This window comes from Neovison vison, chromosome 6, assembly GCF_020171115.1.
Source record: "Neovison vison isolate M4711 chromosome 6, ASM_NN_V1, whole genome shotgun sequence".
Taxonomy (NCBI): domain Eukaryota; kingdom Metazoa; phylum Chordata; class Mammalia; order Carnivora; family Mustelidae; genus Neogale; species Neogale vison.
The window spans coordinates 210331823-210352629 of record NC_058096.1 but is presented as its reverse complement, the minus strand read 5'-3'; the positions used below and the strand labels follow the sequence as shown (position 1 = coordinate 210352629).

The 20807-nt window shown below is 42.9% G+C and overlaps 1 protein-coding gene across 1 annotated transcript in view; it reads right to left on the bottom strand.

Annotated features, from left to right (window-relative positions):
• The window catches only part of ADGRE2 (adhesion G protein-coupled receptor E2), a 48755-nt gene extending 30064 nt beyond the window's left edge, over positions 1 to 18691 (bottom strand). Inside the window, exons 1-5 of the mRNA XM_044255309.1 lie at positions 18622 to 18691; positions 16864 to 16917; positions 16435 to 16554; positions 2699 to 2854; positions 808 to 939 (exon numbers count right to left, since the gene is read on the bottom strand). Coding sequence (XP_044111244.1) covers positions 808 to 939; positions 2699 to 2854; positions 16435 to 16554; positions 16864 to 16917; positions 18622 to 18691 — 532 coding nt within the window. The remainder of the gene's footprint in view (positions 1 to 807; positions 940 to 2698; positions 2855 to 16434; positions 16555 to 16863; positions 16918 to 18621) is intronic.
• Between the last annotated feature and the right edge of the window lie 2116 nt (positions 18692 to 20807).

Below are 20807 nucleotides of genomic sequence, written 5' to 3'. Positions count from 1 at the left end.
ATTTTATGATAGCATCATCTCCTGTAAAAACTCCATAATCTCAGATTATCCCTGCAAGGTGGACAGGGAAGAACCATGTGTGTCATTCCAGACAAAGCTGAGTCCCTTCACATATGGTGCAGAATGGACTGGGTATCAGGGGGCAAGAATGGGCCTCTACCCAGGAAGGCTGTGACACTGAGCTACCCTTGTGTTGACTCAGTGGGTGGGGTAATGGCACCACTGCTGTCCCAAACCGCACCCCTGTCCTTATGAGAACAGATCCCACAGGGTCAGCCCTTCCCTGTCCAGGCCTGGTTCCCCATCTCCTCACTGCTTGCACTGAGCATATACCGGTCCTGAAAATAATGCTGCCTCTCCACTCTCAAAGCTCATGACAGCTTCCTTCAAGATGAACTCAGGAGGGACAGTATCCTCCTTCTCGGGCAAAAACTGTAGCAAAGGGGAAATTGAGTCATGAAAGCTAGACTTCCCAGTCAAGGTTCTTAGTCATTTCCTCCTCAGCTGGAAACTGAGTTTCCCCTACTCAGAGCTAGAAGTGACACTTCCTGCTGGAATGGGAAAGATTAGGAGGGGCAAGTGTGGGGGTTCTTATAGAGACTGAGGCCCACAAGGGAACCCCAGGCCCAGAAGGCCCTGTGGCTTCCCTGCTCTGTGGTAGGACCTTCCTGCAAGGTGACTCCTTGGGCAGAGCAAACCCCCAGTGTTCCAGGAACCTGAGGTTCTCCCTCCTCCTGGGGCTGCAGGATCTGCCTTGGCCCCTCCCCAGCTCCAGCGCAGCCTCACAGTGTCTGCTAGGGCCTCCACCTGTGCAGAGATTCGGGTCGCCCGGGTTGACCTGCAAGCTGGGTGGACACTCATAGGTGTAGCTGCGCTGAGTGTTGGTGCAGATGCCCCCGCTTTTACAGATTCGGGGTTTCCACTGACATGCATTCACATCTGCAGGGGAAAGGAGAGGATGATGGGTGCCTGCAGCTGTTTCCTGGGATAGAAGCATCTGGAAACCTCTGTTCTCTTCTCAGTGAGTGGGTGCCTTTTCTAATTCACATGAAGATGAGTGATGGGTGAGCATGGCGGCCCAGATGTTGTTTCCAGATGTTGCCAGAAGTGGTCCAAGTCCTCCCCATCTGCCAGCTCTGGTCCCCTTGGCCTCTCTGGGCAGCTCCCAGGTAAGGCAGGGACATCATGGCCACCTGTGTTCCAGCCTGAGGACTTGGACAAGTCCAGGGTGGGCCTTCCTGGAAACCAAATGCAGGGGAAATGCTGTGTTCCCCAAGCAGGACTTAGTTCCCAGTCATGGTTTTGTCCTAATTTCCCAGGGCAACAATATGTTGCCTTAGTTGTCCTTGGAACTCGGTGACCCTAGCAGGACAACACTCAACCACACTGCCTGAGACTGCAGCTCCATGGAGATGCACCAAGACCCACATCTGAGCCAGGCTTCTCAAGGAAAAAGCTTTCTATAGAGGAAGGAAGATGAAGATTATGCCAGCCAGTCCTGGGTCACCCAAACAGCGGGCACCAAGCTGAAGAGGATAGTGGGGGGCTGATGTTCAGCCAAGCAGCTTTGGGGTGATGAAGGAGACTTTTTCTGATTCCCCTGAAGGCATGCTTGGATTGGCAGGAAGTGCTGAGAATAAACATCTGAGCAAGTCCTTAGATAGGCAAGAGTTGAGTGGCTGGAATAAGGAACACGTGCTGATGGCAAGGAATGGCAGGTTCTTGGCCTTGTGTCCCAGGAAAGGACACAGACCTGTGGATCCTTTCAAGTGAGTTTAGCCTTCATCTTCTGTCACCAAGTGGTCTGAGTCAACCTGGGACCCAGGTTGACCCCTTTGTAAGAGGGTCAGACTTGGGACTCTGATCTCCAATTATGTCCTGTCTTGCCATTTGGTCCATATGAGACCCTCCTCCATTCATCTGAGTTTTCAGGTGTGTGGGGATAGTCCACATCACTCTTCCCACCACCAACACAACAGCCTCCCAGATCCTGGTCACCAATTTGTCACAGGATGTTGAATGGAAGTTATTGGGGAGAGTCAGGCAGAGCCTTGCATGGGGAAGTACATAGTGGTAGAGCAGACAAAAACCCAAATCAAGGGTACCAGGTGGTGGGTATTATAGAGGGCACGGCTTGCATGGAGCACTGGGTGTGGTGAAAAAATAATGAATAATGTTTTTCTGAAAATAAATAAATTGGAAAAAAAAAAAACCAAACCAAGGTGCTAGGAGGTGTCTTCTCTAGGTGGAGCTGTTGGCAAGGCCAGCTGGGGAAGATGAACCCACCCTTAAATCTCCCTCCTCCCATGTCTCTGGATAGGGTTACTGGATCCCTCAGGGCCCAGGGCTTTGAGAGGGCTCCCAGTGGGGGCCAAACACATGTGGGCTCCAGTGGGGGCAGATCTCTTCTTGGCAGTCATTGATTATGGTGAAGAAGATAGATATTGTGTTAGAACACACATGCTCTCAGCTTCTGAAGTATCTTGATGCCATCTCTCTTTTTGTTTTATGAACATAAGATCCCAGATAGACAAGGAGGACATTTCAGAATTATAGAAGTGACCCTCTGGATAGGGTTCTGAGCCTTGAGTTTTGGAAAGGGACAGGATACTAGATGTTCTCTGGTGCCTGGAGAAAGTGAGCTGAGTGACGCCAAACCTCATGGAGGAGAAGATGGAAGACAGAACTCAATTCTTACCTTGACATGTGTTCTCACTCTCATTTTTGAACACTCTTGCCCCAGAAGCAAGCTTGTATCCTGGAATGCATTTGCAGTAGTAGCTCCCCTCTGTGTTCTGGCAATCTGCGAATTTTCCACAGGACACGGCTGACAGTGGTCCACACTCATTGATATCTGGAATACAACAGAACAAAGGGTCACCTCAACAAATTGTGACTTTCCATAGGGCAAAGGCCCTGGCCTCAAGCACTACTCTGCCATAGAGACTTGACAGAACTCAGCTCATAGTTTTCTGGATGAGCTGGAAGCTGCTATTCCAAATACCTGTTCACTGCTCTGCTCATCTATGCTCTCTAGATGGGCCTGATGGCACCTAGACCCAGACACTTTGCTGTGCCACCATGGGGGCTGGAAGGAGGTCTACATCCCCTTTTGCAGGTCTTGTGAGGTACTGAGTTTCTGTTTGCACTATTGGGGAATAGGTGGTGGGCTCCAGTCAGGGTGATTGGCACTGGAGGCTACTCTTTTTTTTTTTTTTTTTGACACAGAGAGATCACAAGTAGGCAGAGAGGCAGGCAGAAAGAGAGGGGGAAGCAGGCTCTCCGCCGAGCAGAGAGCCGATGCAGGGCTCAATCCCAGGAACCTGGGATCATGACCTGAGCCGAAGGCAGAAGGTTTAACCCACTGAGCCACCCAGGTGCCCCTGAAGGTTACTCTTGTTGCTGAGTCGTGAAGGGAGTCATGGCTAGAGTCTGTCCAAGGTAACACTCTTCCCCACTTGAGGATAAATCCAGGTGGTCAGGCCCCTGCCATTGATAGCTTCCATCTCTCATTACTCATGGTGACCTCAGTACACCCCACAGGCTTCATCAAGCACTCCCCCAGCTCCAGTGTCAGGCATTTTCAAGATGGGCACTTGGGTGTCCCAGTCAGTTAACTGTCTCCATTCAACTCGGGTCATGATTCCAGGGTTCTAGGATCAACCCCTGCATTAGGCTCCCTGCTCAGTGGGGAGTCTACTTCTCCCTCTGGCACTGCCCCTCCCCCTCCCACTCATGTGCAGTCTCTCACTCTCACTCTCACTCTAACAAATAAATAAATAAGTAAAACCTTAGAAAAGAAAGAAAAAAAGATACTCCAGGATTTCTTTGGAGGAGTCTTGCTACCTCCAGCCCTGGAAGAATTTCCTTTTATCAGAGCCATTGGAGATATGAAATGAGGAAGTAAAATGCAGATTCTCATGGTGGAGTCACTGGGGGTGTTTTCTGGCCTCCTATCTCCTCCTGTCTAAACCTGAGAGAAAAGAGTGCCTTGAGCCAGGTCCTCTTTGAGTAGCTCAGGGACCCACGCAACAGAAGCCACACATCACTGGTTTATAAATAACAGTTTAATAAGAACAAGCAAGACAAGAATGCATCAAAATGCAAGGACAGAATATTTGGTCCTGTACCTTCCAATTGGGGCAAAAAGACTTTTAGAGCCTAAAAGGACTCATGGTATCATGCTGAGTTAGGGCAAGCAAATGGTCTCCCCCAGATCAGTTTTCTGCCCTAAACTGTGGACCTCCCTTCTAAGACCACAGACCCAGGATGTGGATGTCAGCACCAGAACATGACAGGATGTGGGAAGATACATACTTAACACATTCATGTTCACTCCCATCTGGGCAATGGGACTGTCCTCCTCTCTTCTTAGATGGTAGCAATGGCTGGACATCAGCCTTCATGGTTGTTGCATGGGGTGGAGTGGAGTGGGGCACAAATAGGAATGAGGCGTGTGGGAGGGGAAGACATGACAATGAGTAATTCTCCACCTGACAGACGTGCTCCCAGGAAGGAGCTGGTTTAGAGGCACACCATCAGCAAGGCTCCTTGCCATGCTCACCTAGCCATGAGTATCCATGAGACACAAATGCAGAGGAATCTGTTAGGGATACCTCTTGGGCATAGAAAGGCTGGGCGGGAGTCACAACACCTTTTTTTTTTTTAATGATAAAATTTACTTTCCTCCCAAGAAGAGGAAGATGGTGGAGAAATAGGGGACCCTCATTTTTCCTGGAATTCAGCTACATAGCTATCAAATTATTCTGAACACCTGCAAATGAACCAGAGATTTTAAAAAATAATTGCTGCAAGTCTACAAATAAAAAAAGACCACTTTTTGCAGGAATGACAAGACAGAAGAACTCACCACAAAAAAAGAACAAAGGCAGTAGTCACTACCAGGGACTTAATGAATATGGATATAAAAAAATGTAGGAACTACAATCTAAAATAATGATTATAAAGACACTAGCTGGGCTTGAAAAAAGCACAGACGACATTAGAGAAAGGGTTCTGGAGAAATAAAGGAACTAAAATCTAATCAAACTGAAATTAAAAAGGCTATTAATGAGATGCAATCACTGATGGATGCTCTGACTGCAGAATAAATGAGGCAGAAGAGAGAATCAATGTTATAGAAGATTAAATTATGGAGAATAAAGAAATGAGAAAAAGAGAGATAAACAACTACTGGATCACAAGGAGAGGATTCCAGACATCAGTGATGCAATAAAGCTAAACAATATTAGGATAATTGGTGTCCCAGAGGAAGATAAATGGAGGAGTGGAAAGTTATTTGAGCAAATTACAGGTGAGAACTTCCTTATTCTGGGGGGAAAAACAGGCATTCAAGTCCAGGAGGATTCAAGATCAATAAAAATGGGTCAATAACTTGACATATAATATTGAAGCTGGCAAATTTCAGAGACAAAGAGAAATTCCTGAAAGCACCTTGGGCAAAAGGTCCTTAACTTATAAGAGTAGAAACTTAAGGCTGGCAGCAGACCTATCCACAGAGCGCTGGCAGGCCAGAAAAGACTGACATGATATATTCAGGGTGCTAAATGAGAAAAATACGCACCAAGGCTTTATCCAGCAAGGCTGTCATTCAGAATAGAAGGAGAGATAAAGTGCTTCCAGGACAAACAGAAACCTAGAAAAAAAATTTTTTTGATCACTAAACCAGCCCTGCAAGAAATATTAAAGGGGATCTTTCAAGCGAAGAGAGAGCCCAAAAGTAACGAAGAACAGAATAGAACAGAGACAATACACAGAAAAGGGGACTTTACAGGTAATACAATGGCACTAAATTCATATCTTTCAGTAATTACTCTGAATGTAAATGGGCTAAAATCCCCAATCAAAAGACACAGGGTATCAGATAAGCTAAAAAAGCAAGGCTTACCCATAAGTCTGTCTACAAGAGGCTCATTTTAGACCCAAAGACTCTTCCAGATTGAAAGTTGAGGAGGTGGAAAACTATTTATCATGCTAATGGACATCAAAAGAAAGCTATGGTAGCAAACTTTATATCATAAAGACTAGATTTTAAAACCAAAGACTGTGATAAGATAGGAAGAAGAACTTTATCGTAATTAAAGGGTCTGTCCAACAAGAAGATATAACAATTTTAAATATTTATCCCCCTAACTTGGGAGTAGCCAATTTTATAAACTAACAAATAAAAAGCTATACAAATACATTGATAATAATACAAGAATAGTAAGGGAATTTAACACTCCACTCAAAGCAATGGATAGATTATCTAAGCAAAAGATCAACAAGAGGTCGGAGTCAAGATGGCGGAGAAGTAGCAGGCTGAGACTACCTCAGCTAGCAGGAGATCAGCTAGAGAGCTTATCTAAAGATCGCAAACACCTGCAAATCCATCGGCAGATGGAGGAGAAGAAGAACAGCAATTCTAGAAACAGAAAAACAACCACTTTCTGAAAGGTAGGACTGGCGGAGAAGTGAATCCAAAGCGACGGGAAGATAGACCCCGGGGGGAGGGGCCGGCTCCCAGCAAGCCGGCGGAGCAACGGAGCACAAAATCAGGACTTTTAAAAGTCTGTTCCGCTGAGGGACATCGCTCCGGAGGCTAAACCGGGGCGAAGCCCACACAGGGTCGGCGTGACCTCAGGTCCTGCGGGGTCACAGAAGGATCGGGGGTGTCCGAGTGTCGCAGAGCTTGCGGATATTGGAACGGGAAAGCCAGCTGCAGAGACAGAGCCGACAGTGAGCTCGCAGCTCGGAGTTGCCTTGAACCGGCCGCAAGCTCGGTGAGCTCGGAGCACGGCCGGAGGTTGGGCAGACGCGAGTTACTGGGAGCTGTTCGCTGAGGGCGCACAGGGGAGCGGGGCCCCGGGCTCTCGGCTCCTCCGGCCGGAGACCAGGAGGCCGCCATTTGTATTCCCGTCCTCCGGAACTCTACGGAAAGCGCTCAGGGAACAAAAGCTCCTGAAAGCAAAGGCGAGCAGATCACTCAGCCCGGCCCCTGGTAAGGGCGGTGTAATTCCGCGTGGGGCAAAGACACTTGAGAATCACTACACCAGGCCCCTCCCCCAGAAGATCAACAAGAAATCCAGACAAGACCAAGTTCACCTACCAAGGAGTGCAGTTTCAATACCAAGGAGAGAGCAGCAGAATTCCAGAGGAGAAAACAAACCACAGAACTCATGGCTTTCTGCCGGTGATTTTTCAGTCTTGCAGTTAATTTAATTTTTTTCATTTTCATTTTTTTTCTCTTCTTCTGCTAAAATTTTTTATAACTTTTACCCTTTTCTCTTTTAACGTTTTTTAACTAGATTATCTAATATATATTTTTTTCTTTTTTATACTTTTGTTTATTCATTTTCTTTTTTTTTTTAATTCTTTTTTTTCTTTTCTTTCTTTCTTTCTTTTTGAACCTTTTTTTATCCCCAAATCAGAAGAGATCCTAATCTCTTCAATCTTTTTTTTCTTAATTCTTTTTTAAATTCTTGATTGAATTTTTAATTCAATCTCTTTTTTTTAATTCTTTTTTTCTTTTTTTTTCTTTCTTTCTTTTTGAACCTCTTTTTATCCCCAAATCAGAAGAGATCCCAATCAGAAGAGATTGGGAGATCCCAATCAAAGGAGATCCCAATCAGAGGAGATCCCTCACCCAATCGTGAGGGGGGAGAAATCCCCCCTCACGATTTGGGATCTCTTCTGATTTGGTTAAAGCATATTTTCCTGGGATTGTTGCCACCCTTTTAGTATTTTACTTGCTCCTTCATATACTCTTAGCTGGACAAAATGACAAGGTGGAAAAATTCACAACAAAAAAAAGAACAAGAGGCAGTACCGAAGGCTAGGGACCTAATCAATACAGACATTGGTAATATGTCAGATCTAGAGTTCAAAATGACAATTCTCAAGGTTATAGCCGGGCTTGAAAAAGGCATGGAAGATATTAGAGAAACCCTCTCCAGAGATATAAAAGCCCTTTCTGGAGAAATAAAAGAACTAAAATCTAACCAAGTTGAAATCAAAAAAGCTATTAATGAGGTTCAATCAAAAATGGAGGCTCTCACTGCTAGGATAAATGAGGCAGAAGAAAGAATTAGCGATATAGAAGACCAAATGACAGAGAATAAAGAAGCTGAGCAAAAGAGGGACAAACAGCTACTGGACCATGAGGGGAGAATTCGAGAGATAAGTGACACCATAAGACGAAACAACATTAGAATAATTGGGATTCCAGAAGAAGAAGAAAGAGAGAGGGGAGCAGAAGGTATACTGGAGAGAATTATTGGGGAGAATTTCCCCAATATGGCAAAGGGAACGAGTATCAAAATTCAGGAGGTTCAGAGAACGCCTCTCAAAATCAATAAGAATAGGCCCACACCCCGTCACCTAGTAGTAAAATTTACAAGCCTTAGTGACAAAGAGAAAATCCTGAAAGCAGCCCGGGAAAAGAAGTCTGTAACATACAATGGTAAAAGTATTAGATTGGCAGCTGACTTATCCACAGAGACCTGGCAGGCCAGAAAGAGCTGGCATGACATTTTCAGAGCACTAAACGAGAAAAACATGCAGCCAAGAATACTATATCCAGCTAGGCTATCATTGAAAATAGAAGGAGAGATTAAAAGCTTCCAGGACAAACAAAAACTGAAAGAATTTGAAGACACCAAACCAGCTCTACAGGAAATATTGAAAGGGGTCCTCTAAGCAAAGAGAGAGCCTACAAGTGGTAGATCAGAAAGGAACAGAGACAATATACAGTAACAGTCACCTTACAGGCAATACAATGGCACTAAAATCATATCTCTCAATAGTTACCCTGAATGTTAATGGGCTAAATGCCCCAATCAAAAGACACAGGGTATCAGAATGGATAAAGAAACAAAACCCATCTATATGTTGCCTCCAAGAAACTCATTTTAAACCCGAAGACACCTCCAGACTTAAAGTGAGGGGGTGGAAAAGAATTTACCATGCTAATGGACATCAGAAAAAAGCAGGAGTGGCAATCCTTATATCAGATCAATTAGATTTTAAGCCAAAGACTATAATAAGAGATGAGGAAGGACACTATATCATACTCAAAGGGTCTGTCCAACAAGAAGATCTAACAATTTTAAATATCTATGCCCCCAACGTGGGCGTAGCCAACTATATAAACCAATTAATAACAAAATCAAAGAAACACATCAACAATAATACAATAATAGTAGGGGACTTTAACACTCCCCTCACTGAAATGGACAGATCATCCAAGCAAAAGATCAACAGGGAAATAAAGGCCTTAAATGATACACTGGATGAGATGGACATCACAGATATATTCAGAACATTTCATCCCAAAGCAACAGAATACACATTCTTCACTAGTGCACATGGAACATTCTCCAGAATAGATCACATCCTCGGTCCTAAATCAGGACTCAACCGGTATCAAAAGATTGGGATCATTCCCTGCATGTTTTCAGACCACAATGCTCTGAAGCTAGAACTCAACCACAAGAGGAAGTTTGGAAAGAACACAAATACATGGAGACTAAACAGCATCCTTCTAAAGAATGAATGGGTCAACCGGGAAATTAAAGAAGAATTGAAAAAAATCATGGAAACAAATGATAATGAAAATACAACGGTTCAAAATCTGTGGGACACAACAAAGGCAGTCCTGAGAGGAAAATATATAGCGGTACAAGCTTTTCTCAAGAAACAAGAAAGGTCTCAGGTACACAACCTAACCCTACACCTAAAGGAGCTGGAGAAAGAACAAGAAAGAAACCCTAAGCCCAGCAGGAGAAGAGAAATCATAAAGATCAGAGCAGAAATCAATGAAATAGAAACCAAAAAAACAATAGAACAAATCAACCAAACTAGGAGCTGGTTCTTTGAAAGAATTAATAAAATTGATAAACCCTTGGCCAGACTTATCAAAAAGAAAAGAGAAAGGACCCAAATAAATAAAATCATGAATGAAAGAGGAGAGATCACAACTAACACCAAAGAAATACAAACTATTATAAGAACATACTATGAGCAACTCTACGCCAACAAATTTGACAATCTGGAAGAAATGGATGCATTCCTAGAAACATATAAACTACCAAAATTGAACCAGGAAGAAATAGAAAGCCTGAACAGACCCATAACCAGTAAGGAGATTGAAACAGTCATTAAAAATCTCCAAACAAACAAAAGCCCAGGGCCAGATGGCTTCCCGGGGGAATTCTACCAAACATTTAAAGAGGAACTAATTCCTATTCTCCTGAAACTGTTCCAAAAAATAGAAATGGAAGGAAAACTCCCAAACTCATTTTATGAGGCCAGCATCACCTTGATCCCAAAACCAGACAAGGATCCCATCAAAAAAGAGAGCTATAGACCAATATCCTTGATGAACACAGATGCAAAAATTCTCACCAAAATACTAGCCAATAGGATTCAACAGTACATTAAAAGGATTATTCACCACGACCAAGTGGGATTTATTCCAGGGCTGCAAGGTTGGTTCAACATCCGCAAATCAGTCAATGTGATACAACACATCAATAAAAGAAAGAACAAGAACCATATGATACTCTCAATAGATGCTGAAAAAGCATTTGACAAAGTACAGCATCCCTTCCTGATCAAAACCCTTCAAAGTGTAGGGATAGAGGGCACATACCTCAATATCATCAAAGCCATCTATGAAAAACCCACTGCAAATATCATTCTCAATGGAGAAAAACTGAAAGCTTTTCCACTAAGGTCAGGAACACGGCAGGGATGTCCATTATCACCACTGCTATTCAACATAGTACTAGAAGTCCTAGCCTCAGCAATCAGACAACAAAAGGAAATTAAAGGCATCCAAATCGGCAAAGAAGAAGTCAAATTATCACTCTTCGCAGATGATATGATACTCTATGTGGAAAACCCAAAAGACTCCACTCCAAAACTGCTAGAACTTATACAGGAATTCAGTAAAGTGTCAGGATATAAGATCAATGCACAGAAATCAGTTGCATTTCTCTACACCAACAACAAGACAGAAGAAAGAGAAATTAAGGAGTCAATCCCATTTACAATTGCACCCCAAACCATAAGATACCTAGGAATAAACCTAACCAAAGAGGCACAGAATCTATACTCAGAAAACTATAAAGTACTCATGAAAGAAATTGAGGAAGACACAAAGAAATGGAAAAATGTTCCATGCTCCTGGATTGGAAGAATAAATATGGTGAAAATGTCTATGCTACCTAAAGCAATCTACACATTTAATGCAATTCCTATCAAAGTACCATCCATCTTTTTCAAAGAAATGGAACAAATAATTTTAAAATTTATATGGAACCAGAAAAGACCTCGAATAGCCAAAGGGATATTGAAAAACAAAGCCAAAGTTGGTGGCATCACAATTCCGGACTTCAAGCTTTATTACAAAGCTGTCATCATCAAGACAGCATGGTACTGGCACAAAAACAGACACATAGACCAATGGAACAGAATAGAGAGCCCAGAAATAGACCCTCAACTCTATGGTCAACTAATCTTCGACAAAGCAGGAAAGAATGTCCAATGGAAAAAAGACAGCCTCTTCAATAAATGGTGTTGGGAAAATTGGACAGCCACGTGCAGAAAAATGAAATTGGACCATTTCCTTACACCACACACAAAAATAGATTCAAAATGGATTAAGGACCTCAATGTGAGAAAGGAATCCATCAAAATCCTTGAGGAGAACACAGGCAGCAACCTCTTCGACCTCAGCCGCAGCAACATCTTCCTAGGAACATCGCCAAAGGCAAGGGAAGCAAGGGCAAAAATGAACTTTTGGGATTTCATCAAAATCAAAAGCTTTTGCACAGCAAAGGAAACAGTTAACAAAACCAAAAGACAACTGACAGAATGGGAGAAGATATTTGCAAACGACATATCAGATAAAGGACTAGTGTCCAAAATCTATAAAGAACTTAACAAACTCAACACCCAAAGAACAAATAATCCAATCAAGAAATGGGCAGAGGACATGAACAGACGTTTCTGCCAAGAAGACATCCAGATGATCAACAGACACATGAAAAAGTGCTCCATATCACTCGGCATCAGGGAAATACAAATCAAAACCACAATGAGATATCACCTCACACCAGTCAGAATGGCTAAAATCAACAAGTCAGGAAATGACAGATGCTGGCGAGGATGCGGAGAAAGGGGAACCCTCCTACACTGTTGGTGGGAATGCAAGCTGGTGCAACCACTCTGGAAAACAGCATGGAGATTCCTCAAAATGTTGAAAATAGAACTGCCCTATGACCCAGCAATTGCACTACTGGGAATTTACCCTAAAGATACAAACGTAGTGATCCAAAGGGGCACGTGCACCCGAATGTTTATAGCAGCAATGTCCACAATAGCCAAACTATGGAAAGAACCTAGATGTCCATCAACAGATGAATGGATCAAGAAGATGTGGTATATATACACAATGGAATACTATGCAGCCATCAAAAGAAACGAAATCTTGCCATTTGCGACAACATGGATGGAACTAGAGCGTATCATGCTTAGCGAAATAAGTCAAGCGGAGAAAGACAACTATCATATGATCTCCCTGATATGAGGGAGTGGTGATGCAACATGGGGGCTTAAGTGGTTAGGAGAAGAATCCATGAAACAAGATGGGATAGGGAGGGAGACAAACCATAAGTGACTCTTAATCTCACGAAACAAACTGTGGGTTGCTGGGGGGAGGGCGGTTGGGAGAAGGGGGGAAGGTTATGGACATTGGGGAGGGTATGTGCTTTTGGGTAAATTGGAAGGGGAGGTGAACCATGAGAGACTATGGACTCTGAAAAACAGTCTGAGGGGTTTGAAGTGGCGGGGGGGTGGGAGGTTGGGGTACCAGGTGGTGGGTATTATAGAGGGCACAGCTTGCATGGAGCACTGGGTGTGGTGAAAAAATAATGAATACTGTTTTTCTGAAAATAAATAAATTGGAAAAAAAAAAAAGAAAAGAGAAGAATCATATGCTCCTCTCAATGGTTGCAGAAAAAGCATTTGACAAAGTACAGGATCCTTTCCTGATTAATACTCTCCATGGTATAGGGATAGAGGGAACATACCTCAATATCATAAAAGCAATATATGAAAATCCCACAGCAAATATCATTCTCAATGAGGAAAAACTGAGAGCTTTTCTCTTAAGGTCCGGAACATGACAGGGATTCCCACTCTCACTACAGCTGTCCAACATAGTACATGAAGTGCTAGCCTCAGCAGTCACTCAGAGAACAAAAAGAAATAAAAGGCATCCAAATTGGCAAAGAAGTCAAACTCTCTTTCTTCACAGATAACATGATACTTTATGTGAAAAAACCAAAAGACTCCACCCCCAAATTACTAGAACTCATACAGCAATTCAGCCAAGTGGCAGGATATAAAATCAATACAGAGAAATCACTTGCAATTCTATACACTAACAGTGAGAAAGAAGAGAGAAATTAAGGAATCCATCCCATTTACAGTTGCACCAAAAACCATAAGATACCTAGTAATAAACCTAACCAAAGAGGCAAAGTATCTGTACTCTGAAAACTACAGACCACTTATGAAAGAAATTGAGGAAGACATTAAAAAGTGGAAAAACATTCCATGCTCATAGATTGGAAGAAAAAATATTGTTTAAATGTATATGCTACCTACAGCAAACTACACACTCAATACAATCCCTATCAAAATACTATCAACATTTTTCACAGAGCTGTAACAAACAATCCTAAAATTTATATTGAACCAGAAAAGTCCCTGAATAGCCAAAGAAATGTTGAAAAGGGAACCAAAACTGGAGGCATCACAATGTCTGACCTCAGGTAATATTACAAAGCTGTAATCATCAAGACACTATAGTACTGGCACAAAAACAGACACATAGAACAATGGAACAGAGTAAAGAACCCAGAAATGGAACAAAGCAGTAAAGAATATTCAATGGGAAAAAGACAGTCTCTTCAACAAGTGGTGTTGGGAAAATTGGATGGCCACATTCAGAAGAATGAAACTGGACCACTTTCTGACACTACACACAAAATGGATAAAAGACATAATGTGAGATAGGAACCCATCAAAATCCTAGAGGAGAACACAGGCAACAACCTTTTGACATCTGCCACAACAACTTTTTCTAGACACTTCACCGAAGGTGGGGAAAACAAAGGCAAAAATGAATTATTAGGATTTCATCAAGATAAAAAGTTTTGCAGAGCAAAGGAAACAGTCCACAAAAAACAAAAGACAACTGACAAAATGGGAGAAGATATTTGGATAAGGAACATGTGGTCCATATACACTATGGATTATTATGCCTCCATCAGAAAGGATGAATACCCAACTTTTGTAGCAACATGGACGGGACTGGAAGAAATTATGCTGAGTGAAATAAGTCAAGCAGAGAGAGTCCATTATCATATGGTTTCACTTATTTGTGGAGCATAACAAATAACATGGAGGACAAGGGGAGATGGAGAGGAGAAGGGAGTTGAGGGAAATTGGAAGGGGAGGTGAACCATGAGAGACTATGGACTCTGAAAAACAATCTGAGGGTTTTGAAGGAGTGGAGGGTGGGAGGCTGGGGGAACCAGGTGGTGGATATTGGAGAGGGTATGGATTGCATGGAGCACTGGTTGTGGTGCAAAAATAATTAATACTGTTATGCTGAAAACATAAAAAAATAAAAAAAAAATTTTAAAGATATTTGCAAATGTCTTATCAGATAAAGGGTTAGTGCCCAAAATCTATAAAGAACTTATCAAACTCAACACCCAAAAAAACAAATAATCCAGTCAAGAAATGGGCAGAAGTCATGAATAGATATTTCTCCAATGAAGACAAATGGCCAACAGACATATAAAAAAATGCTCAACATGACTCAGCATCGGGGAAATACAAATCAAAACCATAATGAGATACCACCTGACACCCATCAAAATGGCTACAATTAACAACTCAGGACATGGATACTTAGAAGAGAAAGAAAATGTAAGGATGCTGAGAAAGAGGAACTCTCTTATACTGTTGGTGGGAATGCAAGCTGCTACAGCCACTCTGGAAAATAGTATGGAGGGTCCTCAAAAAGTTGAAAATAGAGCTACCCTACAACCCAGCAACTGTACTACTAGATCTACCCCAAAGATACGAATGTAGTCATCTGAAAGGGCATGTGCACCCCAATGTTTATAGCAGAAGTGTCTCCCATAGCCCAGACAAGGAAAGATAAGGAAATAAGGAAAGAGCCCAGATGTCCATTGACAGATGAATGGATAATAAAAGATGTGAGATAGATAGATGATAGATATATCTCTAAAAAAATTTCATCTTGTCATTTGCAACAACATGGATGGAACTAGAGGGCATTATGATAAGCAAAATAAGCAAAATAAAATCAGAGAAAGATAATTATCATATTTCACTCAAATGTGGAAGTTAAGAAAAAAACAGAGGAGGAGAGGAGAAGGGAGAGAAAAAAACAAGATAAAATCAGAGAGACAAATCATAAGAGACCCTTTATCATAAGAAACAAACTGAGGGTTGCTGGAGGAGAGAGGGTGGGGATGGGGGTAAATGCATGATGAGTATTAAGGAGGGTATGTGATGTAATGAGCACTGGATGTTATATACAATTGATGAATCACTGAACTCTACCTCTGAAACTAATAATGCAACATATGTTAATTAATTGAATTTAAATAAAATAAGATTTTTTAAAAATTTACTTTGCCCCAAATGTTAAATGGAACATGGATACTTAGAAGAGAAAGAAAATGTAAAAAAAAAATGAAAATAAAGAAACGCCTGGGTGGCGCAGTTGGTTGGACGACTGCCTTCGGCTCAGGGCCTGATCCTGGAGTCCCGGGATCGAGTCCCACATCAGGCTCCCAGCTCCATGGGGAGTCTGCTTCGCTCTCTGACCTTCTCCTCGCTCATGCTCTCTCTCACACTCTCTCTGTCTCAAATAAATAAATAAAATCTTTAAAAAAAAAAAAGAAAGAAAATCACCCATAAGTCCACTAGACAAACTACCGGAAAAATTTAGGGTATTCTTTTTCTTAACTTTTCAAAGATATCAGGAATAACTATTCCCAGTAAGCTCCCACGAGATGGAGTCTAATCTTCCAGGCACTGGTTGATTGTTCTCTCCTGTTTCTTCCACTTCTTCCTTTCCTTGTGCTAGGAGAATTATCACAGTAATAATAGCAGCGACCATGATAAATAGCTTGTGTTTGACAGTCTGGTCTGTACTAGTCTTTACCTGTTCTTCACACACATGAATTTTAAATCTTACTCCATCCATGGGGGGTAGGTGCAATGATTGTCTGCAATTTACAGACAAGCATACTGAGGCACAGAGAGAACACATCTCCCCCCACACCCAGCTCCATGCCCCACCACCATCCCAAGCCCCTATACCATCACAGATCTCCAACAAGCTGGTGAAGATCACCCCAGATGAAGAACTGAATCCTGGAGAGCAGCGACAGGCAGTGGCATTGACACATGTGGAGTTTGGAGGGCACCAGCGAGCACAATCTGTAGAGGCAGATGTTGTGGGGACAGAGACCATAGTCAGAAGGAGTTGTCAAGAAATGAATGGAGTCAGCAGCCAGCTGGGGGAGAGGAGGTGAGTTGGAGGAAGGAGAGGGATGGCTGCCGTTGTAAGAGGAATGGACAGAAAGTTCTGGACATTTGGGGATTTAGAAATAGTCTCTGTTATCTCCAGAAGACCAGAACCTCACCTGAAGATATGCCCTCCTTTTTCCCCTTGTTCATTTGAGGACCCAGACCCTTTCAGGCACTCCCCCACTTCTGTCACCAGTGGGGTTGCCTGGGCAGACTCACCACTAGTCTTCTGGGCTGCAGCTCTCAATGGCAACAGCAGCAGCATCAAGAGTCCTGGAGCAGAAAAAAACAGAGAGATGATGAAGAAACATGATGGAGCTCCAGTTTCAACCCTTGTCCTCAGGGCCATTTCATCCTAGGAAGTGGCTCTGATTCTGTAGCCCATGGCCCTCCCAAGGCTCTAGTGATTCATGAAGATTTGAGAACCAGTCTTCTTCCCTCCCTCTCCTCAGACTCCCTGAGGAGTCAGTCACTAACAGGCACCATCATGCAGCCTCAGAACTACAGGTAAGGGCACAGAATATACAGAGGCGATGTAAGGGACACAACACAGAAATTCCAGCCTCTCCCAGTGGAGGGGTTAAATACTTTGCTAGTAAATATTTATTTATTTTAGAGAGAGTAGAGAGAGCACAAGCTGGGGGAGGGGCAGAGAGAGAGGGAAAAGCAAACTCCCCACATAGCAGGGAGCCTGACACGGCTCAATCCCAGGACCCAGGGACCACGATCTGAGCTGAAGGCAGATGCTTAACTGACTGGGTCACCCAGGCACCATGGTGAGGGTAATTCTTGAAGTACAAAGTCCACAGATTGGTGTGCTCTGCCCATAGCCAGGTCCTATTTTCTCTGGCAATGGCAGAAATCTACCTTGAGGATTTCTCTTCCAGGATGACTTCCCCCTGTTTAACCCACATATTTTGGGGCACACAAGAAGAACATGGGTTTGGGAGTCAGCCAACTCCAAGTCTGAGTCCCAGCTCACAGTCGTACTGGATGGGTAGGGAGCCCTAGCATCACAAGACAGGGAGCTGATGACAGGTGAGGGGTAGGAACTATCACACTAGCAGTTGGAGCCACCATCTCCTGGTTAAGTGGCTTCTCCAAGTGCAGCAACCATGGCTTCTCTGGTTCCTTCAAAGTGAGCTCCTGGCTGTCCTACAGTGTCCTGGGGGCACAGCCTTTCCCTTTATCTCTTAATCTGGTCCTGACTGATGAGTCACTGAACCGGCTTCATGGTATGGAAACCACTGCAAGTGTGAAGGAATCTGTCCTTCAGGCAACCACCTGATCACCTGTCAGAGTCTGTCATTCCACTCATGGGAAGCATGATGCTGCTGTGAAGGTGGTTATTTAAATGAGATTAACAGTGAAATCAGTAGACTCAGTAAAGCAGACACCCTGGGTGGGCCTCATCTCATCAGTTGAAGACCTTAAGCGCTAAAAAGACTGACCTCCTCCAAGAAAGAGAATTCTGCTTCTGACTGACTTCAGACTTAAGATCAACATCAGTGTCCTTGGAAACATCCATGGGGCTCCAGCCTGCCCTACAGATTTTGGACTTTCTAACTTCAACAATCTCATAAAACAATTTCTTAAACTAATACATTTTTCTCATCTGTCTATACACACACGCATACACATACACATATACACATCTTTATACAAATATGTAATATGCCAAAACTTGGTTCTGTTTCTCTGGAGAACGAGGTCTCATATAGGCCAGAAAATGAGAAAGCTCTGATAAGTTCTAAAAATTGCTCTAGAAATAAGTTCCACCTACTTTCTTCTTTGAGAATTTAATATAATTAATAGCATTAAAACTTTTTCCTTGTTTATCCTTACAGAGTGAAAAAAAAGAAGAAGAAGAAATAGAGCAAAAGCTAGAAATAAAGCAAAGAGCAGAGATAATTCTCAAACTGGATAGTTTCTGCGTAGCTTTAATTGTCCTGTCACCATTGTTGTAATTCTGCCTACCTGGCAGCAACCATAGATGCCTGTTCCTCATGGTGCAGACACCAGCGAGCCCAGCCATGGAGGATACCATCTGGTCTTGGTCTGGGTGTGCTGAAAAGACTTCCTGTTTACTATCTAGATGAGCTACTTGGTAAACTGCTAGTCTGGATGCTTCCTTGCCCTGTGTTTCCCCATCATGAACATCTCTGAAACTCACACTTCTCTTTTTAAGTTTTTCCTAAGCCTTTCTAGTATTCCTGCTGAAAGCCTCCTTATGGTTTCTACCTTTTTGATATAGGAAGACCTCACAAACAATTTTCTATGAAGATAATTCCACTAGTGCTTTGGTCCCTAGAGGTCTATGGTTCAGACTGAACAGATCGTTTTTTATCTAGTGGTTATCTATTCAAAGACTTCTTTATTTCTAAAGTTTTATTTTGAAATAAACAGAGATTGACAGTAAGTCTCAAAAACAATACCTAGAGGACCCTTCCCTGGCTTCCCTGCAAAAGATACATTTTATGTATTTATGTATTTTTATGTAATAATCAAATATGCAAACCAAGAAACTGACATCAGCACAACACATGTATAGTTCTGTGACATTTTATCGCACATGTGGATTCCTGTAACTGTCACTGCAATAAAGCAGATAAAGATCCCATCACCACAAGCTCTCCCTCATGCAACCCCAACATCCCCAAACCCTGGAAGGTATTTTTTTTTAATCTTATTTTATTTTTTTTAAGTCCATACAGATGTTTATTATTCAGTTATTTCCTTTTTTTTTCCAATTTATTTATTTTCAGAAAAACAGTATTCATTATTTTTTCACCACACCCAGTGCTCCACGCAAGCCGTGCCCTCTATAATACCCACCACCTGGTACCCCAACCTCCCACCCCCCCGCCATTTCAAACCCCTCAGACTGTTTTTCAGAGTCCATAGTCTCTCATGGTTCACCTCCCCTTCCAATTTACCCAAATCCCCTACTCCTCTCTAACGCCCCTTGTCCTCCATGCTATTGGTTATGCTCCACAAATAAGTGAAACCATATGATAATTGAGTCTCTCTGCTTGACTTATTTCACTCAGCATAATCTCTTCCAGTCCCGTCCATGTTGCTACAAAAGTTGGATATTCATCCTTTCTGATGGAGGCATATTAATCTTATTTTATTTTTTCAGTGTTCCAAGATTCATTGTTCATGCAATACTCAACACAGTCTGACATTCACATTCATTGATAAAGGAAAATATTATTTATATGTTTTAAAAGATGAGGAAAAATTACCTCCAAATATTTCACTAGTGTCTGTGATAGAATTATGGTAATTTTCTTTGTTTGCATTCTTTACATTTTCTTTGTTTTCTCCATTTTCATGTGTATCAGTCTGTGAGTGCTGCATAATAATAGGTTATTAATGAGGAGGTTTAAACCACAGAAATTTGTTTTCTCAAACTGTTTCTGGAGGCTGGGTTCTAAGGCCAAGGAGATGGCAGGGTTGGTTTCTGGTGAGAGCTCTCTCTTGGCTTGTAGATGGCCACCTTTCTTCCTGTGTCCCCACACAATCTTTTCTCTGAATGTGGAGAGAAGGGGGTTAGGGGAGAGAAAGAGGGAGGGAGGGACAGAAGTTACAAGCCCTCTAGTTACAAGCCAGAGATATTCACGCTGCATCCCCCTGGCAACATGCCAGCTCTGCCCCCTCCCCACCACTTTTCCTCTGGCCCATATTCTCTTGACAAAGTACTTCTGTGCTGCTCCCAGGACTGAGGACTGAATGTCCCACAATTTTGGAGGTCCCCCTCCAATACCCTCAAGCCTGTACCTGTTGTACCTTTACAGCCCATCACGGGATTGCTGAAGATCTCCCCAGAGGGAAATATGAATCAGCATAACGGCAACAGGAAGGGGCACTGAGAGATATGGAGTCAGAAGGGCACCTCCAACCACAGACACTGTTGGGATGGAGACCGTGGTCAAAAGCCCCAGAGAATGCAGGATGCCAGCTGCCTGCTGGGAACCAGAGAGCAGAGGAGGGGAAGGCTAGCTGCTCTTGAAAAGGAAGAATTCAGGGAACATTAGGTATTTGAGGAGGAAGAAAGTTTCTCTCATCTCCAGAGAAAGAGGAAGAGGTTCATTCACAGAATAAGCCTCCTCTCCCTGGCTCTCCCTTCGTAGTGAAGGAACACAGAGCCCAGGCTGGCA